This window comes from Dermacentor albipictus, chromosome 5 (genome assembly GCF_038994185.2).
Source record: "Dermacentor albipictus isolate Rhodes 1998 colony chromosome 5, USDA_Dalb.pri_finalv2, whole genome shotgun sequence".
Classification (NCBI taxonomy): Eukaryota; Metazoa; Arthropoda; class Arachnida; order Ixodida; family Ixodidae; genus Dermacentor; species Dermacentor albipictus.
In genome coordinates this window covers 77,884,174-77,906,522 of record NC_091825.1, presented here as the reverse complement: position 1 = coordinate 77,906,522, position 22,349 = coordinate 77,884,174, and the positions used below count along the sequence as shown (strand labels likewise).

Sequence of the window (22,349 nt, the reverse complement as noted above, 5' to 3'; positions counted from 1 at the left end):
TGTTTTCATGCATTTGTTTTTAAGATACTTTATGTGCTGTATAAAAGTTAATTTCGCGTCTAAAATTATGCCTAGAAATTTATGTTCCCTGTTTACAGGTAGACGCTCATCATGCAACACAATTTCAGGATCAGGGTGCAGGCCTCTTTTATGCGAAGCATATTACGAGAGCTCAACCCAGCTCCTCAGGCGCGGCGGTGTCGCCATGAAACCACGTGACACCGTGACGTCACGACAGAGGAGAAGTGGCTTTGGCTCAACTCTTGCAAGACGGGCTGGGTGGGAATCGAACCAGGGTCTCCGGAGTGTGGGACGGAGACGCTACCACTGAGCCACGAGTACGATGCTTCAAAGCGGTACAAAAGCGCCTCTAGTGAATGCGGTGTTGCCTTAGAAACGAGCTGTTTCTAAGGCGTGCGTCTCTTGCTCAGGCGCACATTTCGTTGCAGCGCCGAACGCTGCTTTGCTCGACTCTCACCGCGTCCAATGCGGGGCGCGTAGTCGCTGCCCTGTAGCCCATTGTCTTACACCCCTTGGCGGGTCGACGGGAACGCTGTCGCGTTCCACTCTTGAAGGCGAAGCAGTAATGCATTTGTTTCTTCGTCTAGCCGAACCAAACATAGCCGAGCAACAGCAGTTCACCAGGCTAAACAGTGGTTCAACAACTAAAATAAAGGCTAGTATGCTTCGCATCCTGGGCTTAACCTTACCTAAGCCACAGCCATTTTTTTCTAGAGAAAACAACACAGGTGCTTTTTTGTGGGTTCAGTCTGAACCCGTTTTCATCAGCCCATTTGGAGACCTTGTTAAGACTAAGCTGGACCTGTCGCTCACAGATTGCGAGAGAACTTGACTGAAATCCTATCTGCACGTCGTCAACATACGTTGAATAGAAGATGTTACGTGGTATGTGTAGACGAAGAGAATTCATTTTTACTATAAAGAGTGTGCAGCTGAGCACCCCGCCCTGCGGCACTCCAGTTTCCTGGGGCCGTATTCTGTAGCGGTTCCTTTGGGAACCGGTTCCTTTCGGCTGCTGCCATTGGTCGGCGCTTCGATGTCGTCATCCCTGGTGGGCGGGACGACAAATTTTGTTGACGTCACACAGGTTGCCAATCTTCTGGAAAGGAACCGGTTCCCTGCTAGGAGCGGAACCGCGGAGAAGTGGTTCGTTTGAGAGTCGCGCGCGGGGGCGAGCAAGATGTCGAGAGTTGCTAGGGCAACCGTGGCCGCCGGCTAACCTCGCGCCAGCTGACGAGCCGGCACCTAGACGAGACGAGACAGAGAAGACAGAGACGGCAATGGCGGCTCCTTTGGTTGTGTTGCTGGCTAGTGCCGAAAGACAACAACGCGACGAGAGGCAACGACGCGACGCGTTCGGCATGTCCGAAGAAGAGTTTCGGAGACATTTTAGGCTCTCCAAAGACATAGTGCGACGTCTGTGTGATGAGCTCGAAGGACATCTTGGACCTCGAAGATTTCGTGGTGTTGACACTACAATGAAAGTGCTGTGCGCGCTGCGGTTTTTTGCCACCGGCAGCTTTCAGCAGTGCGTCGGAAATGAGGAAGCGATTACACTGTCGCAGCCTTCCGTCAGCCGAATCATCACAGCCGTCGCCAAAGCCATTACGGTTGTCGGCAAGGAGAAAGGATGGGTGAGATTTCCATCCACGGCGCAACAGAAAGCCGCCGTCAAGGAAGGCTTTCTTAGCCGTGGGAAAATCCCAGGAGTACTAGGATGTGTGGACGGGAGTCTGGTAGCTATCGTTCGCCCCAAGAAGCTCGGCCCCGGCGAAACAGAATCCTACTGGAGCCGTAAAGGGTATTACGCCCTGAACTGCATGGTCGTGAGTATTGTTCATTGACAAATATTTTCGATGTGTGTTTGCGCGAGTGCACGTTGTAAACAACTTCGTTTCGTTATTTTTCATCAATTGCCGGTAATACTTGCGTTCCTATTAGAGAAAGTAGCGTTTGTGTTGTATGTGTAATGACGGCTTTGATCTTTGCATAGAACACGGCCGCACTTTTTCAGTGCTCTCCAATCGCAGTTGAATAGCCTTTTCGATGCTACAATGTAAACACATTACGCGCGACTTAAACCGGAATAGACGCCGTAGCAGTGAAGGGAGTCTTCGTCTGCGGGCGATCCTGACAGAAGACGAGCCCTTGTGATTCTTATTCGACGTAAAACTAAAGCATTGTGGCCAACAGACTGTGAACGTGAAGAGGAGCATCCCATCTATGAAAATGGTGTGAGGGAGAATGAGAATGTGTGGACACCCATTTGCTCTAGCTGTTAATACGGCACATGCTGTTTCCGCGTTCTTTCGCTTGTAATAGGCACTTTGTCTGAAAAAAAAAAGGTGGCGCTTTTTAGTAGAATCTTTTAAAATATGGACGCAAGAAACCAAAGGAATTATTTTGCACATTGTGTTGTGACCGCACGCCATACATGAGCGTGTGTACACATGCCAACATTGCATTTGTAGGTTAAGATGACATTGTTATCATGCTGATCATTAGTTCAACTGCCTATTGCGTATGTTGATATCTGCTTTTTCGTAATTGTGTTCGCTGACTGAACAGTAACTGATTGGCAAGTAGTGTTGTAAGCAAAAGGTTGTGCCAGATATTTGTTGCAGTGGCACTGACACCTTCTCTTTGCTTTCCCTTATGAGGTGTGCGACGCGAACCTCAAAATCCTGGCAATTGACCCACGGTTTCCGGGATCGTGCCACGACTCTTTCGTCTGGAGGCATTCAGCGTTTCGCCGCCACCTCACTCGTGGCCTGTTACTGCATGGAGAAGTCTTGCTTGGTAAGTGCACCTAAAGTAGTAGTGCTTCTTCCACATGTAAAACATACACAGTCAAATAGTTTTGCATCCTAGCAAGCTTTTAGAAAGCGTGATTTGCTAGAAATGTGTTGTGAATGCAGCAGTACCTAATGAACCTGCAGCGACTATCGGGAGAAACAAGTCTCTCTTAAAAGGCAGATATTTGTACCAGCATGTATACAACAGCTGACATGTTATGCTGTTTATTTATTAATTTCAATACACCGAATGCCACGTGGAGCGCTACAGGCAGGGGTGGAATTCTACAGAACACGTCGAAATGGCAGTTTTCAAGTATGGTGGAAAAGGGTTGGTGACAATGGACTCGGGGGACCTGGTCCCTGTCCTTGGAACAAAGGAATAAGCGTGTGCGTGAAACTTTCGGCATCGACGTTAGTGATCGGTGTAGTATATATTGTAGAATGCTGCAAGTTGCGCTATTTTGCTTTGTGTCGCAATGTGTGCGATTTTTTTTGTTGCAGTGACATGTGGTGCTGGAGTGATTAGAAAGGATCAAACGGGTAGCTCGATTTTGGGTACCTTCATGAGAAGAGGTACGAAAGGTAGAGCAAGGATCCCAGATACTGGCAGCATATTCGAGAGTAGACCTTAGAAGTGTTTTATAAAATAACACTTCTGAAGAGAGAAGAGCTAATAAGGTTTAGTGGAGGATGTACATTTAGGGAGGGGCAAATGGGATGAACGAAGCAGAAAACCACGAGTATAAAATAAATATTACATGTCCAACTTAACCTGAGAATGAGATTTGCAGCCAAGACAACAGGTGAAATTGGGCTTTTCTTTAAAATGAGTCGAACTTTCTTTACAACTTTCCGGGAAGGTCAATGTTTGATAGATATTGCAACAGTAAATCCAAGACCTGCTCCTGTTGTAAAAGGGCCCTGGCGTAGACTGTGTTCTTGCATTGTGCCTTAATGTATCCATTTCGTTCACTGACATGCAACACTTTACAGGGGACTCTGGGTACCCGCTAGAGCCATGGCTCATGACTCCTGTGCCTGGTCACCCAAATCGCCTCACGGCAGAGGGGCGCTATAATGAGGCACACGCATCAATGCGAAATGTCGTTGAGCGGTGCATAGGAGTCCTCAAGAGCCGCTTCCGATGCCTGCAGAGGTATCGGGTACTTCACTACTCGCCTCAGAAAGCAGCCACTATTGTTGCAGCTTGTGCATCGCTGCATAACCTCTGCCTTGCAGCAGGCGTGCCTCTGCCAGACGACCCAGATGACGACGATGCACATGATGACAGCGCACAGGGGCCAGCCCAGGCACAAGTGCCACTTCAAGTACAGGTACCACCACAGGCGCACCCTGTACAGCCTTCTCGAGCTTTGTTTCAAGGAGGCCGTGCGGTGCGCGAATCCATAGTTGGTGTGTTTCGGCTGCCCAGAAATTTGCGCATTGCCTACCTTCAAAGTGTGCGCCGGCGCATTCGCTGGCAAATGAGGCGGAGACATGTGCTGGTGTAACATGTTTTATTTTTTTTTTCATGAAGTAAATAGGCTGTGCACTTCAACATAACACATTGTGTGTGCTCACATGTGGCTAATCGTAGTATGCCGGATAGAAAGAGGGATAGTATCGTGGTATCGGATAGAAAGAGGGGGTGGAGTGGCAATAATGGTCAAAAGCGGTATAGTATTTTCTGTTTTAGATGGTCCAAGTAACATTGAATCAGTATGGATAAAAGTTAGGTTAAATAACCGCTCGGTGATAGTAGGTGGTGTGTACAGAGCCCCAAACTCCCTTGTAGACATGCTTGTTAGCTTAAGAAATTTCATGGACAGGAATTTAAAACAGGATGACTCAATCCTACTTCTAGGTGATTTTAACTTATTTTTTGTATTTATTTATCTCACAATACTGCAGGCCAGATCGGCCCAAGCAGGAGGGGCATGAAAACATAAATCGTGACAGCACGCATATGCAAAAAAAAAAGATTACATTGCATGTAACGTACAAGAGAATAAAAAATGAACAATGACAGAGCACAAACTAAAAACAATGAACATTGAAACTGCTTACTTTCTATTGAAGAAATAAAGTTTGAAGGGCCTGTTGTACGTCAGGAGAGCGAAAAATCGATTCAGGAAGCGCGTTCCAATCAGCTATTGTTTGAGGAAAAAAACTGCGCTTAAATGAGTTTGTTTTAGCAAATATAGGCTGTAATGCGTGTTCGCTATAATGTCGGGTCCTTCGGGTTGTGGAGTGCCTGAGGAATGAGGGGCGAGCAATGTTAAGCTTTCCTGCCAAAATTTTATGAAGGAAAGAAACGCGGCTAAGTTGTCTACGTGTACTAAGCAACGGGATATTATTGTCCTTCATAAGTTGTGTTGGGGAGTCTGACCTTCTGTATTTATGAAAAACAAAACGTACTGCCTTTCTCTGAATAAGCTCTAATTGATAGATGTCTTTCTTAGTGTGGGGGTCCCAAATTACGGACGAGTATTCAAGTTTGGACCTGATGAAAGCTTTATAAGACAAGAGCTTAATATGGCTAGGAGTATGTTTTAATTTTCGTCTCAAGAAACAGAGCTTCGAGAATGCAGTTGAACAGATCTCAGAAATATGAGTGCCCCAGGTTAATCGGTTGTTAAGAGTTATTCCTAGGTATTTATACTGTGAGACCTCTCTAATGTGACTGTTGTGGAGGCAGTATTGGTAACAGCTAATATTTCTTTTTCGCGTAACTCGGAGAAGTACACTTTTATCAATGTGTAAATCCATGTTCCATTCTTCACACCAGTTACATATTTTAAGGAAAGATTGTTGGAGCAATTTATGGTCTTCTATTGATGTTATTTCTTTATATACAACGCAGTCATCTGCGAACAATTTTACTGACACTGACCGCGGAATTACATTTATTAAATCATTTATATATATTAAGAACAGCAGAGGTCCCAACACACTACCTTGCGGAACACCGGAAGTAACTGCAAGCGATTCAAAAAGGGTGCCATTCTCATCAACAGACTACGCTCTACCACTTAAGTATGCTACGACTCATTCTACAAGATACAGCGGAAGACCAATCAACTGCAATTTATAAAGAAGCTTTGAATGCGGTACCTTGTCAAAAGCTTTCGCCATATCAAGAAAAAAACATCGATCTGTCCCGAGTTATCCAGTATGCTGAGAAAGTCATGAACCGTCGTAATTATTCGAGTAGTGGTTGACATGCCCTTCCTGAAACCATGCTGAAAAGGTGATAGGATGTCTTTTTCCTTTAAAAAGTCATTTATAAAGCGGGCCACGATGTGCTCTAGGAGTTTGCAGGATGTAGAAATAATTGATACCGGTCGGTAATTAGTCACGAGTAGCTTATCCCCTTTTTTATAGATCGGTACAACACGAGCCTTCCTCCAATCCTTAGGTAACTCACTGGTTTGCAGAGATAAAGTGAAAATTTTAGCAAGGTGCTCCGAGATATGGTCGGCATAACGCTTTAAAAAAGCATTTGGAATGCCATCAAGACCATGACCTTTCCGAATATTTATTTTACGAAGCAGCGACAAAACCCTTTCTGTGGTAATGACAGGAACCTCGCTAGGATCGATGGATTGTTTCGGTGCATCAAAAACCATATCTGAAAGGCCCCCAAAAACAGTTTGAAAGTATCCATTGAAGAGCTGAGCTATTTCCTTCCCGTTGGTAACGAGGCTCCCATCATCACTTTTAATTTCTTTTATGACCTCTTTTTGATGGCCAAGGTAATTCCAAAACTTGCAGGGATCTGTTATTATGAATGAAGGAAGAGTAACCCTAAAATAATGCGATTTTGAAGTGGACAGTTTCTGTGCTAATTCATGTTTTAAATTCAGCAAATACTGAGGAGATGTAGAATGATGTCGCCTAAGACGTTGAAGTCTCCGCTTCAAATGAGTAATATCACGACTCACCCAAGGGTTACGACGCTTATTTCTCACTCTCCGTTGAGGTACAAAATTTGCGATAGAAAATAATATGCCTTCCTTGCCCGGAATTGACTGGAATACGCGCTCCTTTAGTCAAACGGATAGCCTAGCTGTGAAGAACTAATTGAGCTTGCATTTTGTTATAACCTAACTCAAGTTGTAGAAGGTTACACCAGAGTATGCGAAACATCATCATCACTTCTAGACCTAGTCTTTATATCCTCAGAACTGCTACCACATCTTTGTGATTGCGAACCCTGCGAAGGTATATCAGATCACAAAATTGTAATAATGGTTTTAGATATGGTGCCAGATCGTTCGCATAGTAAACGTAAGACGTTTCTAAACTTTGCTGCCGCTGACGACGTTGGCGTGTTGGAATGCCTCGGGGGTTCATTTGATGATGTTATGCATCTTGCCAATAATGGTGCTACCATAGACAAATTATGGGCCTACTTTTCAAACATGGTGGAACATTGTATTACACACTTTATTCCCAAGCTTTCAAAATGTACAAGGAAGAAGAATCCCTGGATAACAAAAGAAATCGTACACATGAAGTGGAAATTAAAAAGAAAACAGAGGGCAAACAGGATTGAGTCTGTTCCTGGCAATAGCAGTACCATTAGCCAAATGAGTAAGCAACTCAAGCATCTTGTCAAGGTAGCTAAGGACAAGTTCTACAATGTAACACTAAAAAAATTTTTAATAGAGGCACCTACCAAATTTTGGCGCTATGTTATTCCTTCGAAGCCTCGAAAAAATGGAGACAAAAATAATGCAGAGAGAGCTGAGAACCTCAACACGTTTTTTCATTTGTCTTCGCTTCTGACGACGGCTTGTCACCAAAAGTAGCAGACGCACCTGGCTGCCCTCCAGTTCAAGACTTAGAAGTCACAGAGCAAGGAGTGCTTAACTTGCTGCTTCAATTGTCTGTAAAGAAAAGCCCAGGCCCTGATGGAATCCCCAATGAATTCCTGCTTAGATATGCAGAGTGGGTTGCCAAATACCTCACAAAAATTTCTCAAATATCCATTACCTCGAGTTCTTTCCCGTCCATTTGAAAATATGCCAAAGTTATTCCGGTCCATAAGAGTGGTTCTACATCGGTTGTCAATAATTTCCGACCAATTTCTCTCCTTTGTACATGTTCTAAGTTGCTTGAGCATATTGTATTTAAGTGCCTTATGGAATATCTTGAACACAATAACATACTTCATCCTTCTCAACATAGGTTCCGAAAAGGCCTTTCTACAATCACCCAGCACATAGAAACCGTTCACGATCTTTCCGAGGGAATAAACAGCCGTGGCCAAACTGACATATTGTTCTTGGACTTTTCAAAAGCATTCGATAAGGTATCCTATCCAAATTGCTGCTAAAGATTAATGCTATATTCAGGAATTCCAAAATAACACACTGGTTTTCTTCCTATCTCTCCTCCCGTAAACAGTTTGTACACCTCAAAGGTTTTCAATCGTCGTCTTCCCCTGTGGTTTCAGGTGTTCCACAGGGAAGTGTCTTGGGCCCCCTTTTATTTTTGGTTTTCATAAATGACCTCCCAAACGCTATCTCGGTCCCAATCAGACTTTTCGCTGACAACTGTGTCGTATACAAAACAATTAGGACCACAACTGATCAAGAACTGAATGCTAATCTGCATGCAATAGAACATTGGTGCGCTAAGTGGCAGATGGTGCTTAACTCTGACAAATCCGTAATTATGTCTGTTACTAGAAAGAAAAATATAATGATATACCGTTATTCCATTGCAGGTAAACCAGTTAATAGAGTACATCAGCATAAGTATCTCGGCTTAGCCTTCACTTCTGACCTATACTAGAATACACACTTAGACAATGTGTGCGCAAAGCAATTTGGGCACTAAGACGCAAAATCCGTAATGCAACTCCCGATGTAAAAACACTCACTTATAGCACCCTTGTAAAACCTGTAATTGAATATGGCAAAATTGTTTGGGATCCTTACACTGCGTCTAATAAATTAAAAATTGAGAAAGTTCAGAAACTTGCTTCCCGTTTTATTTTCAATAAATATCGCCAAACTGATTCACCAACCGAATTATGTAAATTAGCAAACCTTAAAAGTTAGGAATACTGCACTAAGGTAGATAGGCTGAAGTTTCGTTACCTTTTAATTCATGGCCACTTGCATATGAACACATCACCATATTTTACAATACACCCTAATGAGACATCAAGACATCGCCATTCCATGTACATTCCTGTGCCGCGTTCTTATAACGATTGTTGTAAGTACAGTTTTTTTCCTCGTGTTATTAAAGAATGGAACATGCTGTCCGATTCCATTGTAAATATTAACTCCCTCGATGCCTTTCTAGAATGTCTGAAATCTTACCTGGACCGTAGTACACCAATGTAATAGTTGTGCCTCAGCACTTGCATGCGTTTTCTTATCTACTGTTTGATTTTTCCTTTGTCTTTTGTGTCAATATCGTAGTTGTGAAATGTACATTGTTTAGAATGTGAATTTATTAGATTTTCCACTCCTGTAATAGCCTGAGAAAGGCTGACAGCATCAATAAATGAATGAATGAAATGAATGCTGCATACTGTGGTAGTGAAAAGCACATGATTTGTCTATGTTGAGCATGACAGATGCAGTGACAAATAACCATGTGCCATTATATTACTCATTTGCTTTGTTCACTGTGCTTTTGAATATTGTCTCGCCAGGGAATTTTCTTTAAATAAAGGTTCTTTCCAAGGTGAATGGCAACCAATCTTGCATTGTTGAATATTGTTTTGCGATGCCTATTTTACTGTGCAGTATGCATTGTTCCAAAGCTGAAGATGTCTGTTCATGTGTGACACGCAAGCACAGCACGAGTTACACAGCAACTGAAATGTCATTCAGAGCAATCTGTATAGCACATTTTGAAACGTATAGCAACAAACGAGACATGCCAAGCACTTTTTGGAGCAGGATTTCTTTAAATAGCAGACACTCATGCTTACTACGGCTTCGTTTAAACTCAAGAGTTGCTTCAACATTGCATTTCTTGCACGCATGATTTCACATAATGCTCGTAATTGCTGCTTAACAAGGTGCAACTACGCTATAACACAATGTAAACAAAATCATGACAATGAAACATTTCTTTATTTTATTCATTGGGTACCTGCTTCGCCATTCAGGCATTACAGCAGGGAGGGTACAACTCATATAAATGAACACTCAGAATTACATTCATAAAGCATGGAAGAAATCATCATTTGTACAAATACAGACAGTGTCAGGTGGTAGAGCATTTCAATCTCTTATAGTACAAACATAGAAAGAGTAGCGGAAAGCGTCGCTTTTAACCCTCTATTGCATGGCGTCCCATATTTGGCACATACTGGTTACCATTCTTTATCGCGTGTGTGAGATTCCCAGTTGAGAATGTGATACTGTCAGAGTAAATCTCATAGTTATGCGCACTTATTATGGACAAGTGCTGCCATCTCTTAAGCGATACGTAAAACAGAAGTGAAGTAGATTTTGGGAAGTGACGTGAAACTCGGAGGGGGCAAACACGAGCAATTGTTTTTTTTTTCTCTGAAAATTTAGACCGCAGAAACATTGAAAAATTATTTTGGCATATTTTTTGGTCTCATCAATTCAAGGCAGTTACTAGTTTTCTCAATTTTGCCTGCAACTACAGCAGAGAAACCGAAACTGGTGTGTGCCATATTTGGCACAGTATGAACTTGAAATACAAAATATGGCAACGCGCTGCCATCTGTTCAACAGCCCGAAGCTGCAGGTCACTCTATCACAAGATGGAATTTTGACGATCGGTACAGCAAGAGCGAATTGTCTACCAAACAGCTGCCTGAAAAGCGAAAAGGAACTGAAATGTAAAGGACGTGGTGCTTCAGAGGCACTCACAAGTGCGATAGATGATGTGGAGTTATCGTCTGTGCGTTGATACGATAACCGCGCCGTGGCATTTCTGTCGAGCTTTGTTGGGAGAGATCCAGTCCAAAATACTAAGCGCTGATTTACCTCCGCCAAGGTGTTTCGCGAAATTGATTGCCCCAGCGTAGTAAAGGTCCACAACAGGCACATGGGTGGTGTTTACCTGCTGCACTCACTGTTTGGACTTTACTGCATACATATCAGAGGTCGAAGAAATGGCACTTTCGAATTTTTACGCCTATGCTAGACTTATCGGTAGTAACAGCGTGGGTATTGTACAAGAGGGTGCAGGAGCAGCTTAGGAGGCGACAAGTACTACCGCTGGCTCATTTAAAAGCAGAAATTGCAGAATGCCTTACCTCGCATAACAAGTGCCTACCCAACTAGCGACCAGGAAGGACTTCTAGTCAGGACATCGAATTCCAGGTTCAAGTAAAAAAAGCACAGGGACCAGCAGCCGCAATGCCACCCAAAGACAACCGATCTGACCAAGTCGGCCACTGGCCAGAATTTGATGAGAAGAAACAAAGATGTAAGCGGCCACCTTGCACAAACAAGTCGTTGGTAAGATAGAGGAAGTGCAACATTCATCTGTGCCTGAACGCAGCAAACAACTGTTTCATTTCATTCCCCATATTGCACTAGAAAGGCCACCATCCGTGAAACATTCTTTTCCGCCCATGGCAGCAAGAGCGCTCAGCCATCTTCATGGTGTGCCATATTTGGCACAAAGTTTTATCTTTATTATTACAGTCGTGTTTGTTCATTCAATCAATAATGAAAGCTGAAAAAATGACTTTTCATAATTCATGCAATGGAGGGTCAAAAGGAATCTCACATTTTTAATTTGTGATCTCGCCTTTTAGAAACATATGTGGGCAGCTGAAGAAAAATTACGTGGCTATCCCCGTATTAGAGTGGTATATGTTATGAAGAAATTTTTTTAGAAGATGCCAATTTAATGCTTTTTTGCTTTCTGTCATGCTAAGCATCCTGTCATAATTGCCAAGGACAAACCGAACTGCCCTGTTCTGCACTTTTTGTAGTTTATCGACAAGTTCTGTAGTTTATGGATCCCAGCAAACACAGGCATACTCCAGTGTACTGCGCACATGTGTGAAATACAGTTCCTCCCTAAGTTTCTGTGGCAAGCTACTAAAGTTACGTTTCAAGAAACCTAATGCTCCGACAGCCTTGTTCCTAACATGAGTAACGTGTCTGTTCCACCTTAGATCAGCAGAAAAAAATACACCTAAGTATTTATATTCTGACACTTGTTCAAGAGTAGCACTATTTATAGTGTTACGATTGCTGTCGTATGAGCGCTTCTCGGTGAAGGTGACGTGGACACACTTTTCCTCATTCAGTGACATTTTCCATTTTTCACACCATGTGGCAATCAAATCCAAATCATGTTGTAGTGCTTGTTGGTCAGATTCGCTGTTGATGACCCTATATACTATACAGTCATCTGCAAACATTCTAAATATTTATTTATTTATTTACATGTACCTTACAGGCCTTCAAGAATGAATAGTGTAAGGGGGAAATACGGTAACATATTAGTATGGAATCGGGAAAGAAATAAACATCAGCATAATGAAAGGAGTGCACACAGAACATGGAAAATTAATACATTAGCAAATACAATATGTAGAGCAATAACAATACATGGTAAACAACAACATAACAGCATAATAACATTGTAAACGTTTTTACATGTTATACAGTAGTGTGTATTGTAAAAAAATTGGGAGTGTTGAAATTCTGTAAATTGTAGAAAAAATGCAAGAAAGTCACAAAAGACATGACGTGTTTAGACGGTTGAAACGGCATATTGATCGTTTAGCAGATTGCGAAATGCAGTGTGTTTAGATTGGCATGCAGTGGTATCTGGTAGTGCGTTCCATAAACGGACCGCACGGGGCAAAGTTGAAAAATTAAAAGGGTGTGTGTTGCTATAAATTCGGGTGTAGCTGAACTGATTGTTCAGTCGTTGCGACGTCGAGGATGCTTCTTTCAGGTTTGATAAGGTTAGGCCAACTGTGTGAACAAATCTGTGAAATAATAATCGTACAGAAGATGGTATTGCCACGACCTCGACACAGCTGACAGCCACACGGTGCAATTCGGTGCCACGTACTAGGCATGTTGGTTGAAGCAGAAGAAGAGAACGACGAAAGTGCCAGGACAGCGATAAATAAAGAGATCTACAGCATCGACCGAAGTCCTTTGTGGCTTTGTCTGTGACAAATTGGTGGAGGTGCTGGGTACGCGTCTATGTATTCAGACCCCCAGGAACTGGAAGTGGACAACCTACGCAAAAGCCGACGGCTTCAAAGACTTCCTCCGGAATACGGCCTGCAAGATCTGCCGAGGATGTCCACCACAACCGCAAGCCAGACACAGGAGACATACGGTACGGGACAGCCTCCTGTGTCGCTGGTTCTCCACACCCCACGCTGGCCGCGGCCGTTCCATGGTGAGCCTTTTGAGGACGTGGAAGACTGGCTCGACGACTTTGATCGTGTGGCTGACGTCAATTATTGGGACGAGCAGAAAAAGTTAAGGAACGTGTACTTCGCCCTAGAGGACTCTGCCCGAACATGGTTCGCTAACCACGAGCCATCCATTAGCACCTGGCAAGAATTTCAGCAGCAGATACGCGATACGTACAGCAGCCCCGCAAGAAAAGAGCGAGCAGAGCAAGCCCTTCAGAACAGGGTTCAAAGGCCGAACAAAAGTGTTGCCATGTTCGTCGAGGACATGTCGCGGCTTTTCAAGCGTGCTGACCCTGGCATGACAGAAGCGAAGAAAGTACGCCTGCTGATGCGTGCAGTGAAAGAGCAGCTGTTTGCTGGACTGATGCGAAGGCCTCCAGCTACAGTAGCTGAGTTCGTCAGTGAGGCTACGACAATGGAGCGAGCCATTCAGCAACGTTCCTCAGTCTACGATCGCCAAATCAGCCTGGGATCAGCGTCTTCTCTCTCGTTGCCCTATGACACCAATGCGCTTCGAGAGCTTGTGCGTAGTGTCGTGCGTGAGGAGCTCGATCGACTACAGGGAGCACGATTTAAACCGACCGTAACGTCCCTCACAGATATCGTCCGCGAAGAAGTCCGCCAGGCGGCACAGCCATTCGTGCAAATCAGACCTGAAGCCACTCCCGTACTGACTTATGCACAAGCAGTGAGGCTACCATCGCAACCCGGGAACCACAGTAACCCGCCTTCTTCTGAAGAACCGCTGTGCCACTTCCAGGGCCAAGCTTCACGTACAAATATGTACGGGTCCACGAGCCCCCGAATCAATACGCGAAAGTCAGACGTGTGGCGCACACCGGACTATCAGCCACTCTGCTTCCACTGTGGCGAAGCGGGCCACTTGTACCGCGCCTGCTACTAGCGAAGAATAGGACTCCAGGGCTATCACCCCGGCGCTCGTTGCCCACGTGAGGGAGAGCGCCCGAGAGAAATCCAGCAATATCTGGCCAGTCAACCTTCGTCGCCGTACGCGCAGTTCCCACCGGTTGAACAGTCCCTGCCAACGACCCGATCTCCGTCTCCGCAGAGGCGCCAGTCACGATCACCACCTCCTCGACGATCGGCGTCACCTAACCGCTACACTACGTTCTCCGCTTCCGTGGGCAATTGGGCCACGAACCCAAGTCGGAGAAACTAAGAACAGCGACCTCTGGGGGTGGGGCCGCTGTCCAACGCACTTCGAAAGATCCTCCACTGCGACACCCCGACGACGATAACGACGACGACAACGACGACTGCGTATCTTCAACACCTTCCTTCGAAAACCGTGAACCTGTTTCAGCCGACATACTTGTTTCTGTAGATAACCACCCGGTAACCGCTCTTGTCGATACTGGTGCCGATTATTCTGTCATGAGCGGACAACTGGTTACTGCACTTCGCAAGGTGACGACACCATGGCCAGGACTTAAACTCCGTACAGCCGGCGGTCATGTCCTCACGCCGATCGGCAAATGCACTGCGAGGATACAAATTCGTGAGGCCACATTTGTCGGTTCATTTATTATACTGGCAGAGTGCTCTAGGCAGGTCATACTCGGCATAGACTTTCTTCGGGAGTACGGCGCAATCATAAACCTTCGCGAGTTACTTGTCACTTTTTCCAGCGAACACGCAACTCATTCGGACGACTACCACCCACAGTCCACGGTGTTACGCGTTTCGGGTGACTGTGCTACTTCACCACCCAGGAGTACTGCGTTGATCACCGTAGAAACAGACGATGACCCTCCCCGTCTCGGAATCGCTGAAGGCAATCTGTCAGTCTTGTTGGCTCGACAGCATTGCTTAGCCCGCGGCATCTTGCAGCTGTCGTCACGGACTGCTCAGATTTTAGTGACCAATTTCAGTCGTGAATACCAGCACTTCGCCCCACGAACTGCCATTGCCTATTTGGAGCCAGTCAGTGACTTTCCCGCTTGTTTAACGGTAGGACACACTGATGGAGATTCTAACTGTGACGTACCAGCCAACAACAATATTGATGTGAATTCTAAATTATCAGTTGAACAACAGGTTAGCATTCGGAGCCTTTTACAGTCTTTTGCGGACTGTTTCGCTTCAACATCGAAGGTCAACCAAACGCCTATTGCGAAACACAGAATTATTACAAATCCCAATCAAAGACCTGTGTGCCAACGTGCCTGCCGCGTTTCTCGGAAAGAGCAAGACGCCATTCGAAATCAAGTCCAACAAATGCTTACCGACGATATCATACAGCCCTCCACCAGTCCATGGGCGTCACCTGTGGTTCTGGTGAAAAAGAAAGACGGCACACTGCGTTTCTGCGTTGACTATCGCAAGCTTAACAACGTTACGAAGAAGGACATTTATCCCCTTCCCCGCATCGACGACACTTTGGACCGCCTTCGACATGCTCGATACTTCTCATCGATGGACCTTCGCAGCGGCTACTGGCAAATAGAGGTTGATGAGCGTGATCGTGAGAAAACCGCATTTATTACGCCTGACGGACTCTACGAATTCAAGGTCCTTCCTTTCGGATTGTGCTCTGCGCCTGCTACTTTTCATCGCATGATGGACACGGTTCTATCAGGTCTCAAGTGGCAGTCATGCCTTGTCTATTTAGATGATATCGTTGTGTTTTCAGAAACTTTTGAGCAGCACATCCAGCATTTACAAGCAGTTCTTGACGCAATTCGTACTGCTGGTCTGTCTTTAAAGCCTGAAAAATGCCATTTCGGGTATGACGAAGTCAAATTCTTAGGCCATGTCATCAGCTACGAGGGCATTCGACCAGACCCTGACAAAACCATTGCTGTTGCTTCGTTTCCAACACCTTCGAACAAACACCCCTTTTCGCTTGGTGCACGACCGGGAAGCTGTCACAACGTTGGACGCAATGCTTTTACCACCTACTTTCCAGCATCGAGACGATGCTCCTAGGGAGGGGGGTAATGCCACGACCTCGACACAGCTGACAGCCACACGGTGCAATTCGGTGCCACATACTAGGCATGTTGGGTGGAGCAGAGGAAGAGAACGACGAAGGTGCCAGGACAGCGATAAATAAAGAGATCTACAGCGTCGACCGAAGTCCTCTGTGGCTTTGTCTGTGACAATATATTGTTCGGCAAGTCATTAATGTAAATTAAAAAGAGATGAGGCCCATGTACACTGCCTTGAGGTACACCAGAGGTGACGCCAGAGAGGCCAGAGGAAAAGTTAGTAACAACAGTGAACTGTTCGCGATTAGTAAAAAAATTACGAATCCACGATAAAGTTAGTGAGAGCTTCGATATCGGGCGACTATGGGCTACACGATCGAATGCTTTTGAGAAATCCAAAAAGATGCAGTCAATTTGTTTATTACTGTTCATATGAAAGTGCAAGTCTGACGTGAATTCTAGTAGTTGGGTTTCGCAAGAAAATCCTTTTCCGAAACCATGCTGTAAATGATGATGTAATGCCCGAAGTGGTGCCATTAATGAACAACAAGAATGCGACTTCTGGGGTACCCCAGAAGTCACAGGTACGTATTCAGAGGAACATCTGTTGAGAGCCACAGACATCTGTCTTGAGCGAAGATACTCGGCAATCCATGCGATAACCTTCTCAACCAATTTGTAAAGTCGAAGTTTAGCAATCGGGACTATGCGTAACGACGTCAAAAGCTTTTTTGAAATCCAGAAATATACAATCAACAATTTGTTTCTTGTCGACTGCTGAGACTAGCTCATGAGTGAACGCAACCAATTGTGTCGTACACAAAAAACCCTGCCAAAACCCATGCTGACTAGGATGAAGAAGGTTATTGTTATCAAGATGAGACATCATGCAGGTATACACATGTGCCATAATCTTACATACATACAATGCTAGCTAAGGATACTGGTCCATAATTCTCAACTCTGTCCCTCTGTCCACTCATGAATTGGCACCACTCGCGCTAGTTTCCAATCACCAGGAAAAACGCTGTTATTTAAGGAATTTTGAAATAAGCGACAGAAGTACAAAGATGCCCGAGCAATTTATAAGGAATGATGTAGGGATATCATCCGGACCACACACTTTTGTTCGTTTCAAACTCTGATAATCGCTCGATGCTCGTCACACTAAATACAACCTCAGACATTTCGCCGGCTCCGACAGGAAAATCAACTCTATTAACCCCACTAATGTTTGAATGAGTAGACTGAAATACTAATGAAAAGTATTTAACGAAAATGTCGACCTTACTTGAGTCGTCATTAACAATTCTGTCGGACCAGTGCAAGTGTGGAACAGAAGTGTCATCCTTACCGTTTCCCTTAACATATTTCCAAAATTCCTTAGGATCGTCCACTAATCTCTGTCCCAAGTTCGCAAAATATGTGCGTTTAGCAGATCCAGTGAGCTCTCTAAAGCTACGTTTTAACTGAACTGTATGTGACGACTATTCGATTTTTTAGTTCTAATCTGCCAATACATTCTTCTAATTTTTCGTAATAAGGAACGGAGTCAACAGTGAAACCATGGCTTATCTTTTGCACGTTTGGAAGACAGAGTTCGAAGGGGAACAAAGTCATCTCGCACTTCCAAAAGCTTGTTTTTAAGTACCCCCATAACTCTGCCACGTTTAATTCATCAGCCAATGTGTCAAAAGTAGGAAAATAAGATTCAAGTGCCGATTTTAGTACAGCGTAGTTAGCCCTGTTATATGCATACACAGTTCTAGGAGGTTTTTTTGATACACACACATTTTGAAAGATAGTGCCGGCTACAATAACATTACAATTGCTTATAGCAGGCAAAACACGTACATTTGATACAATGCTTGGTGCATCACAAAACAACAGATCAAGCACATTACCAGTGCTATCATTACGCAAAGGGTCTCTTACGAACTGATGGAGCATATCTTCGTGCACAACCTCAAGGAAACCTGTATATTGACTGCCCGTTCTGTTCACAGATGCAAAATCAGCAAATATATTGTTACGAGGTTAAAAACAGTCAGATGTGTATTTACAGAATATTTACAATGATTATAGCAGCTGACAAGATGGTAGACAGCACGCGAAGACCAGAACATCGTCGTCTTCCGACGATGATTAAAACATCTTCGTCAGCGTGCCACATGACCCCCGGCGGCTGAAGCACCAGCTCGGTGCTGGTTAGGAGGCAGGCGAGTGTGATACTAAAGACAGGCGATGTGGACCATGTCGGAGCGATGGTGAGCCACGGTTGGCTCGAGAGGGGCGATTTCGTGTGCGACGTCAGTTACTTGACGCAACACACAGTAAGGGCCGGAGTAGCATGGAAGTAACTTATCCAAGAGGCCAACGTGTCGCGATGGCGACCAAAGGAGAACCAGGGCGCCCGGTGTGCAATGGACGTCACGATGGCGGCCGTCATATAAGCGCCGCTGATTGTCCTGCGACTCCACAAGTCGACGTCGAACAATATGGCGTGCTTCTTGCGCTTTGAGGATGGCTTCACGGGCGTATTCGAGTGTGGAATTCAGACTAGTAGGCAGAATGGTGTCGAAAGGCAACGTAGGGTCACGGCCAAACAAGAGGAAGAATGGAGAGAAGCCTGCGGTATCATGGCGAGATGAATTATAGACAAAATAACGAACGGCAGCGCAACGTCCCAGTCGCAATGGTCATCGGAGACATACATGGACAGCATGTCAATAAGGGTGCGGTTAAGGCGCTCGGTTAGACTGTTCGTTTGTGGATGGTAAGCAGTAGCAACTTTGTGTTTAGTCCCGCACGAGTGTAGAATGTCATTGACAACTTTAGAAAGAAAGTAGCAACCTCGGTCGGTGAGAAGCTGTTGAGGGGCACCGTGGTGAAGGATGACGTTTTCTAGAAGGAAGTCGGCGACATCGGTTGCGCAGCTTGTCGGAAGAGCCCGTGTGATTGCATTCGGGTGGCGTAGTTTGTTGCTACAGACATCCACTTGTTTCCCAAAGCAGACGTAGGAAAAGGGCCTACAAGATCAACATCTACACGGAACAATGGTTTTGATGGTACGTCAAGTGGTTGAAGGCGACCAGCAGAGAGTGTGGTCGGCTTTTTGCGTCGTTGACAAAGATCACACACAGTGACATAACGGCAGACATCACAGTATAGACCAGGCCAAAAGAAGCGCCGACGAACGCGGTCATAAGTCCGTGACACGCCAAGGTGACCTGCAGTCCGTACACCTTGAAGCTGGGCGAGAGCAGTCTGACACAGATGCTCAGGCACAACGAAAAGTCGGGCAGGGCCGTCCAGGTGCATGTTAGAGCGGTATAATACACCATCTTGAAGTTCAAACATGCGAAGGGAAGGATCGGGCGTCGTTAAAGTGAGCCGTTGAATAAGGTGTTGCAAGGAGGCGTCCCAACGTTGTTTGGCTCCAATGTCGCGAAACGCAGCCAGAGAGAGAACGGTTACAGGTATGCCGGCCGCAGAAACGTCAGGAGGGTCGACAGGATGGCGCGACAAGTCTGCATCTTGATGTAACCGGCCAGTCTTGTATACAACTGAATAGTTGTATTCTTGGAGGCTCAAAGCCCAGCGGCCAAGGCGCCCTGAAGGATCTTTGAGGGACGAAAACCAACACAGAGCATGGTCAGCGATGACTGTGAATCGGCAGCCGTACAAATAGGGGCGGAATTTACCCACTGCCCAAACGAGAGCCAGACACTCGCATTCGGTGATAGAATAATTGCTCTCCGCAGAGGAGAGAAGGCGGCTGGTGCAGGCAATAACACATTCCCGCCCTTGTTGTTTCTGTGCCAAGATAGCTCCAATACCATGGCCACTGGCATCGGTAAAGACTTCTGTTGGAGCTGATGCATCAAAGTGAGCGAGAATGGGAGGGGACGTAAGCAGCCCAATCAGCTCAGTGAAAGCACCAGCTTGCTCAGGGCCCCAAAGGAATGCAGTGTCTTTCTTGAGGAGCTGATTGAGAGGGCGTGCAACGTTCGCAAAATTTCGGACAAACTGACGGAAGTAGGAGCAAAGGCCCAAGAAGCTGCGAACATTCTTGGCACATGTTGGCACGGGAAAGTCTGACTGCCCATATTTTATCATGATCAGCGCGTACACCAGAAGAATCGACGAGATGCCCGAGCACAGAAATTTCACGACGACTGAAGTGGCATTTGGACAAATTTAGTTGTAGCCCCGCCTGACGAAAAACAGATAGGATCATCAACAGGCACTCAAGGTGTGTCGCAAAAGTCGGAGAAAAAACGATCATGTCGTCCAGGTAACAGAGGCAGATGGACCACTTGAAACCGTGTAGGAGGGCTTCCATCATTCATTCAAATGTGGCCAGGGCATTACATAAACCGAAAGGCATCACTTTGAACTGATACAGGCCATCGGGAGTAATAAAAGCTGTCTCCTCGCGGTCCGTGTCATCGACGGCAATTTGCCAGCAGCCGGAGCGAAGGTCGATGGACGAAAAATATTGTGCTCCATGCAGGCAATCCAGGGCATCATCAACGCGTGGTAGCGGATAGACGTCTTTCTTCGTTACATTGTTGAGGTGCCGATAATCGACACAAAATCGCCAACTGTTGTCCTTTTCAACTAGTACAACAGGGGATGCCCATGGGCTGCAAGAAGGTTTGACGATGTCTTGACAAAGCATCTTGTCAACTTCTTGTTGGATGATATGTCGCTCAGTAGGTGAGACGCCGTAGGGTCGCCGATGGATCGGGCTCGCATCACCAGTGTTTATTCGATGTTTTACGACAGATGTTTGTCCTAGAGGGCGTTCTCCAAAGTCGAATATGTCCCAGTATGAGGCAAGGAGGCAATGTAGTTCTTGAGCACGCTGGGGAGGAAGGTCGGGAGCAATCATTTTTGTTAGGGCATTCAGGTCTGAAGGGATAGGGGGCGAAGCAGGAGTTGAACACGAGGAGCTCTCACAAGTGGTAGTCTCTGGCTGGCGTTTTTGCGCCAGGGATATTCCGGGCGGGAGTACTTGTGTACAGAATCAAAAGTTCACAAGCGGAAGGCATGAAGTGTTGCCCGAAATGGTAACGACGTTATGCGAGAGCAGGACATCCGGATGAGGAGATACGATGCAGTCACCGTCTGGTACAGGTGGAACGGGGGAGACACCTAGGTAGGTAACGGCATGGTGAGGGAGGCGAATATGCTCTGTGGAACAAAGCCGTATCGGAGCAATACTGGGAGGGTCAATAGCAGCAGGTAGAGCAAGTTGCACAACACCAGCAGAACAGTCTATCAAAGCGGAATGTGTAAGCAGAAAGTCAAGGACCAGGATGAGGTCGCGAGGGCAGTGCTCTAGTGCATAAAACAAAACAGAAGTATGATGGCCGGCAACACTTGTGCGGGCCGGACACATGCCAATAACGGCTGGTGTTCCACCATCGGCGACCTGGACCACAGGCGAAGGGGCAGGAGTGCAGACTTTCTTGAGATGATTCCGAAGCTGAGCATTCATCACAGATACGTGCGCACCAGTGTCGATCAGAGCCGTAACAGGTACACCATCTATGCACACTAAATTAATCCACATACAAGGTTCTAACACATGAAATTTACAGAAGTGCAATATCTGTTTTCTGAAAAGAACCGGCCGTGGTTGCTTAGTGGCTATGGTGTTAGGCTGCTGAGCACGAGGGAGCGGGATCGAATCCCGTCCACGGCGGCGGCATTTCGATGGGGGCGAAATGCGAAAACACCCGTGTACTTAGATTTAGGTGCACGTTAAAGAACCCCAGGTGGTCGAAATTTCCGGAGTCCCCCACTACGAATGCTCGCCGTAGTGGAGGACTCCGGAAGCTTCCTCTTGAGAGGAATCTTTAACTCGGGTGCTCCTATCCAAATACATGTAAAATGGGACTTCGTGTTTCTCGGCAAACACTGCACCAAATTTCACAAGGTTTGTTGCATTGAAAATAAAAACTTAAAATCTAGTGACTGTTGGTTTCGAATTAGTTAAGTCGTCAAATTGTTATTAAAAATTGGCAAAATTTGAAAATCTTCAAGAAACGAAACTGTCAAGTTTACAACTCTCTAACTCAACAACAAAAAATGATAAAACAATTCTGTGAATTGAATCTAACAGCACATCTAAAGCGGACAAAATTTATATGTTACACATGAAAA

At 45.5% G+C, this 22,349-nt stretch overlaps 1 protein-coding gene across 1 annotated transcript; it reads left to right on the top strand.

The window, feature by feature from the left end:
- The first annotated feature begins 1,307 nt into the window (after positions 1–1,307).
- LOC135921192 (putative nuclease HARBI1) lies at positions 1,308–9,358 on the top strand. Its single transcript, XM_065455506.1, has 3 exons — positions 1,308–1,847; positions 2,682–2,820; positions 3,813–9,358. Exons 1-3 carry the CDS (start codon positions 1,383–1,385, stop codon positions 4,328–4,330), a joined length of 1,122 nt encoding a protein of 373 aa, XP_065311578.1. The 5' UTR covers positions 1,308–1,382; the 3' UTR covers positions 4,331–9,358.
- Positions 9,359–22,349: the final 12,991 nt, after the last annotated feature.

What these genes read in the sequence shown, in the direction of transcription:
- LOC135921192 (XM_065455506.1), top strand. Translation starts at nt 1,383, where the DNA reads ATGTCCGAAGAAGAGTTTCGGAGACATTTTAGGCTCTCCAAAGACATA. An exon ending in ACGCCCTGAACTGCATGGTC is followed by an intron (nt 1,848 to 2,681) that starts GTGAGTATTGTT and finishes TTCCCTTATGAG; the next exon opens with GTGTGCGACGCGAACCTCAA. An exon ending in GCATGGAGAAGTCTTGCTTG is followed by an intron (nt 2,821 to 3,812) that starts GTAAGTGCACCT and finishes AACACTTTACAG; the next exon opens with GGGACTCTGGGTACCCGCTA.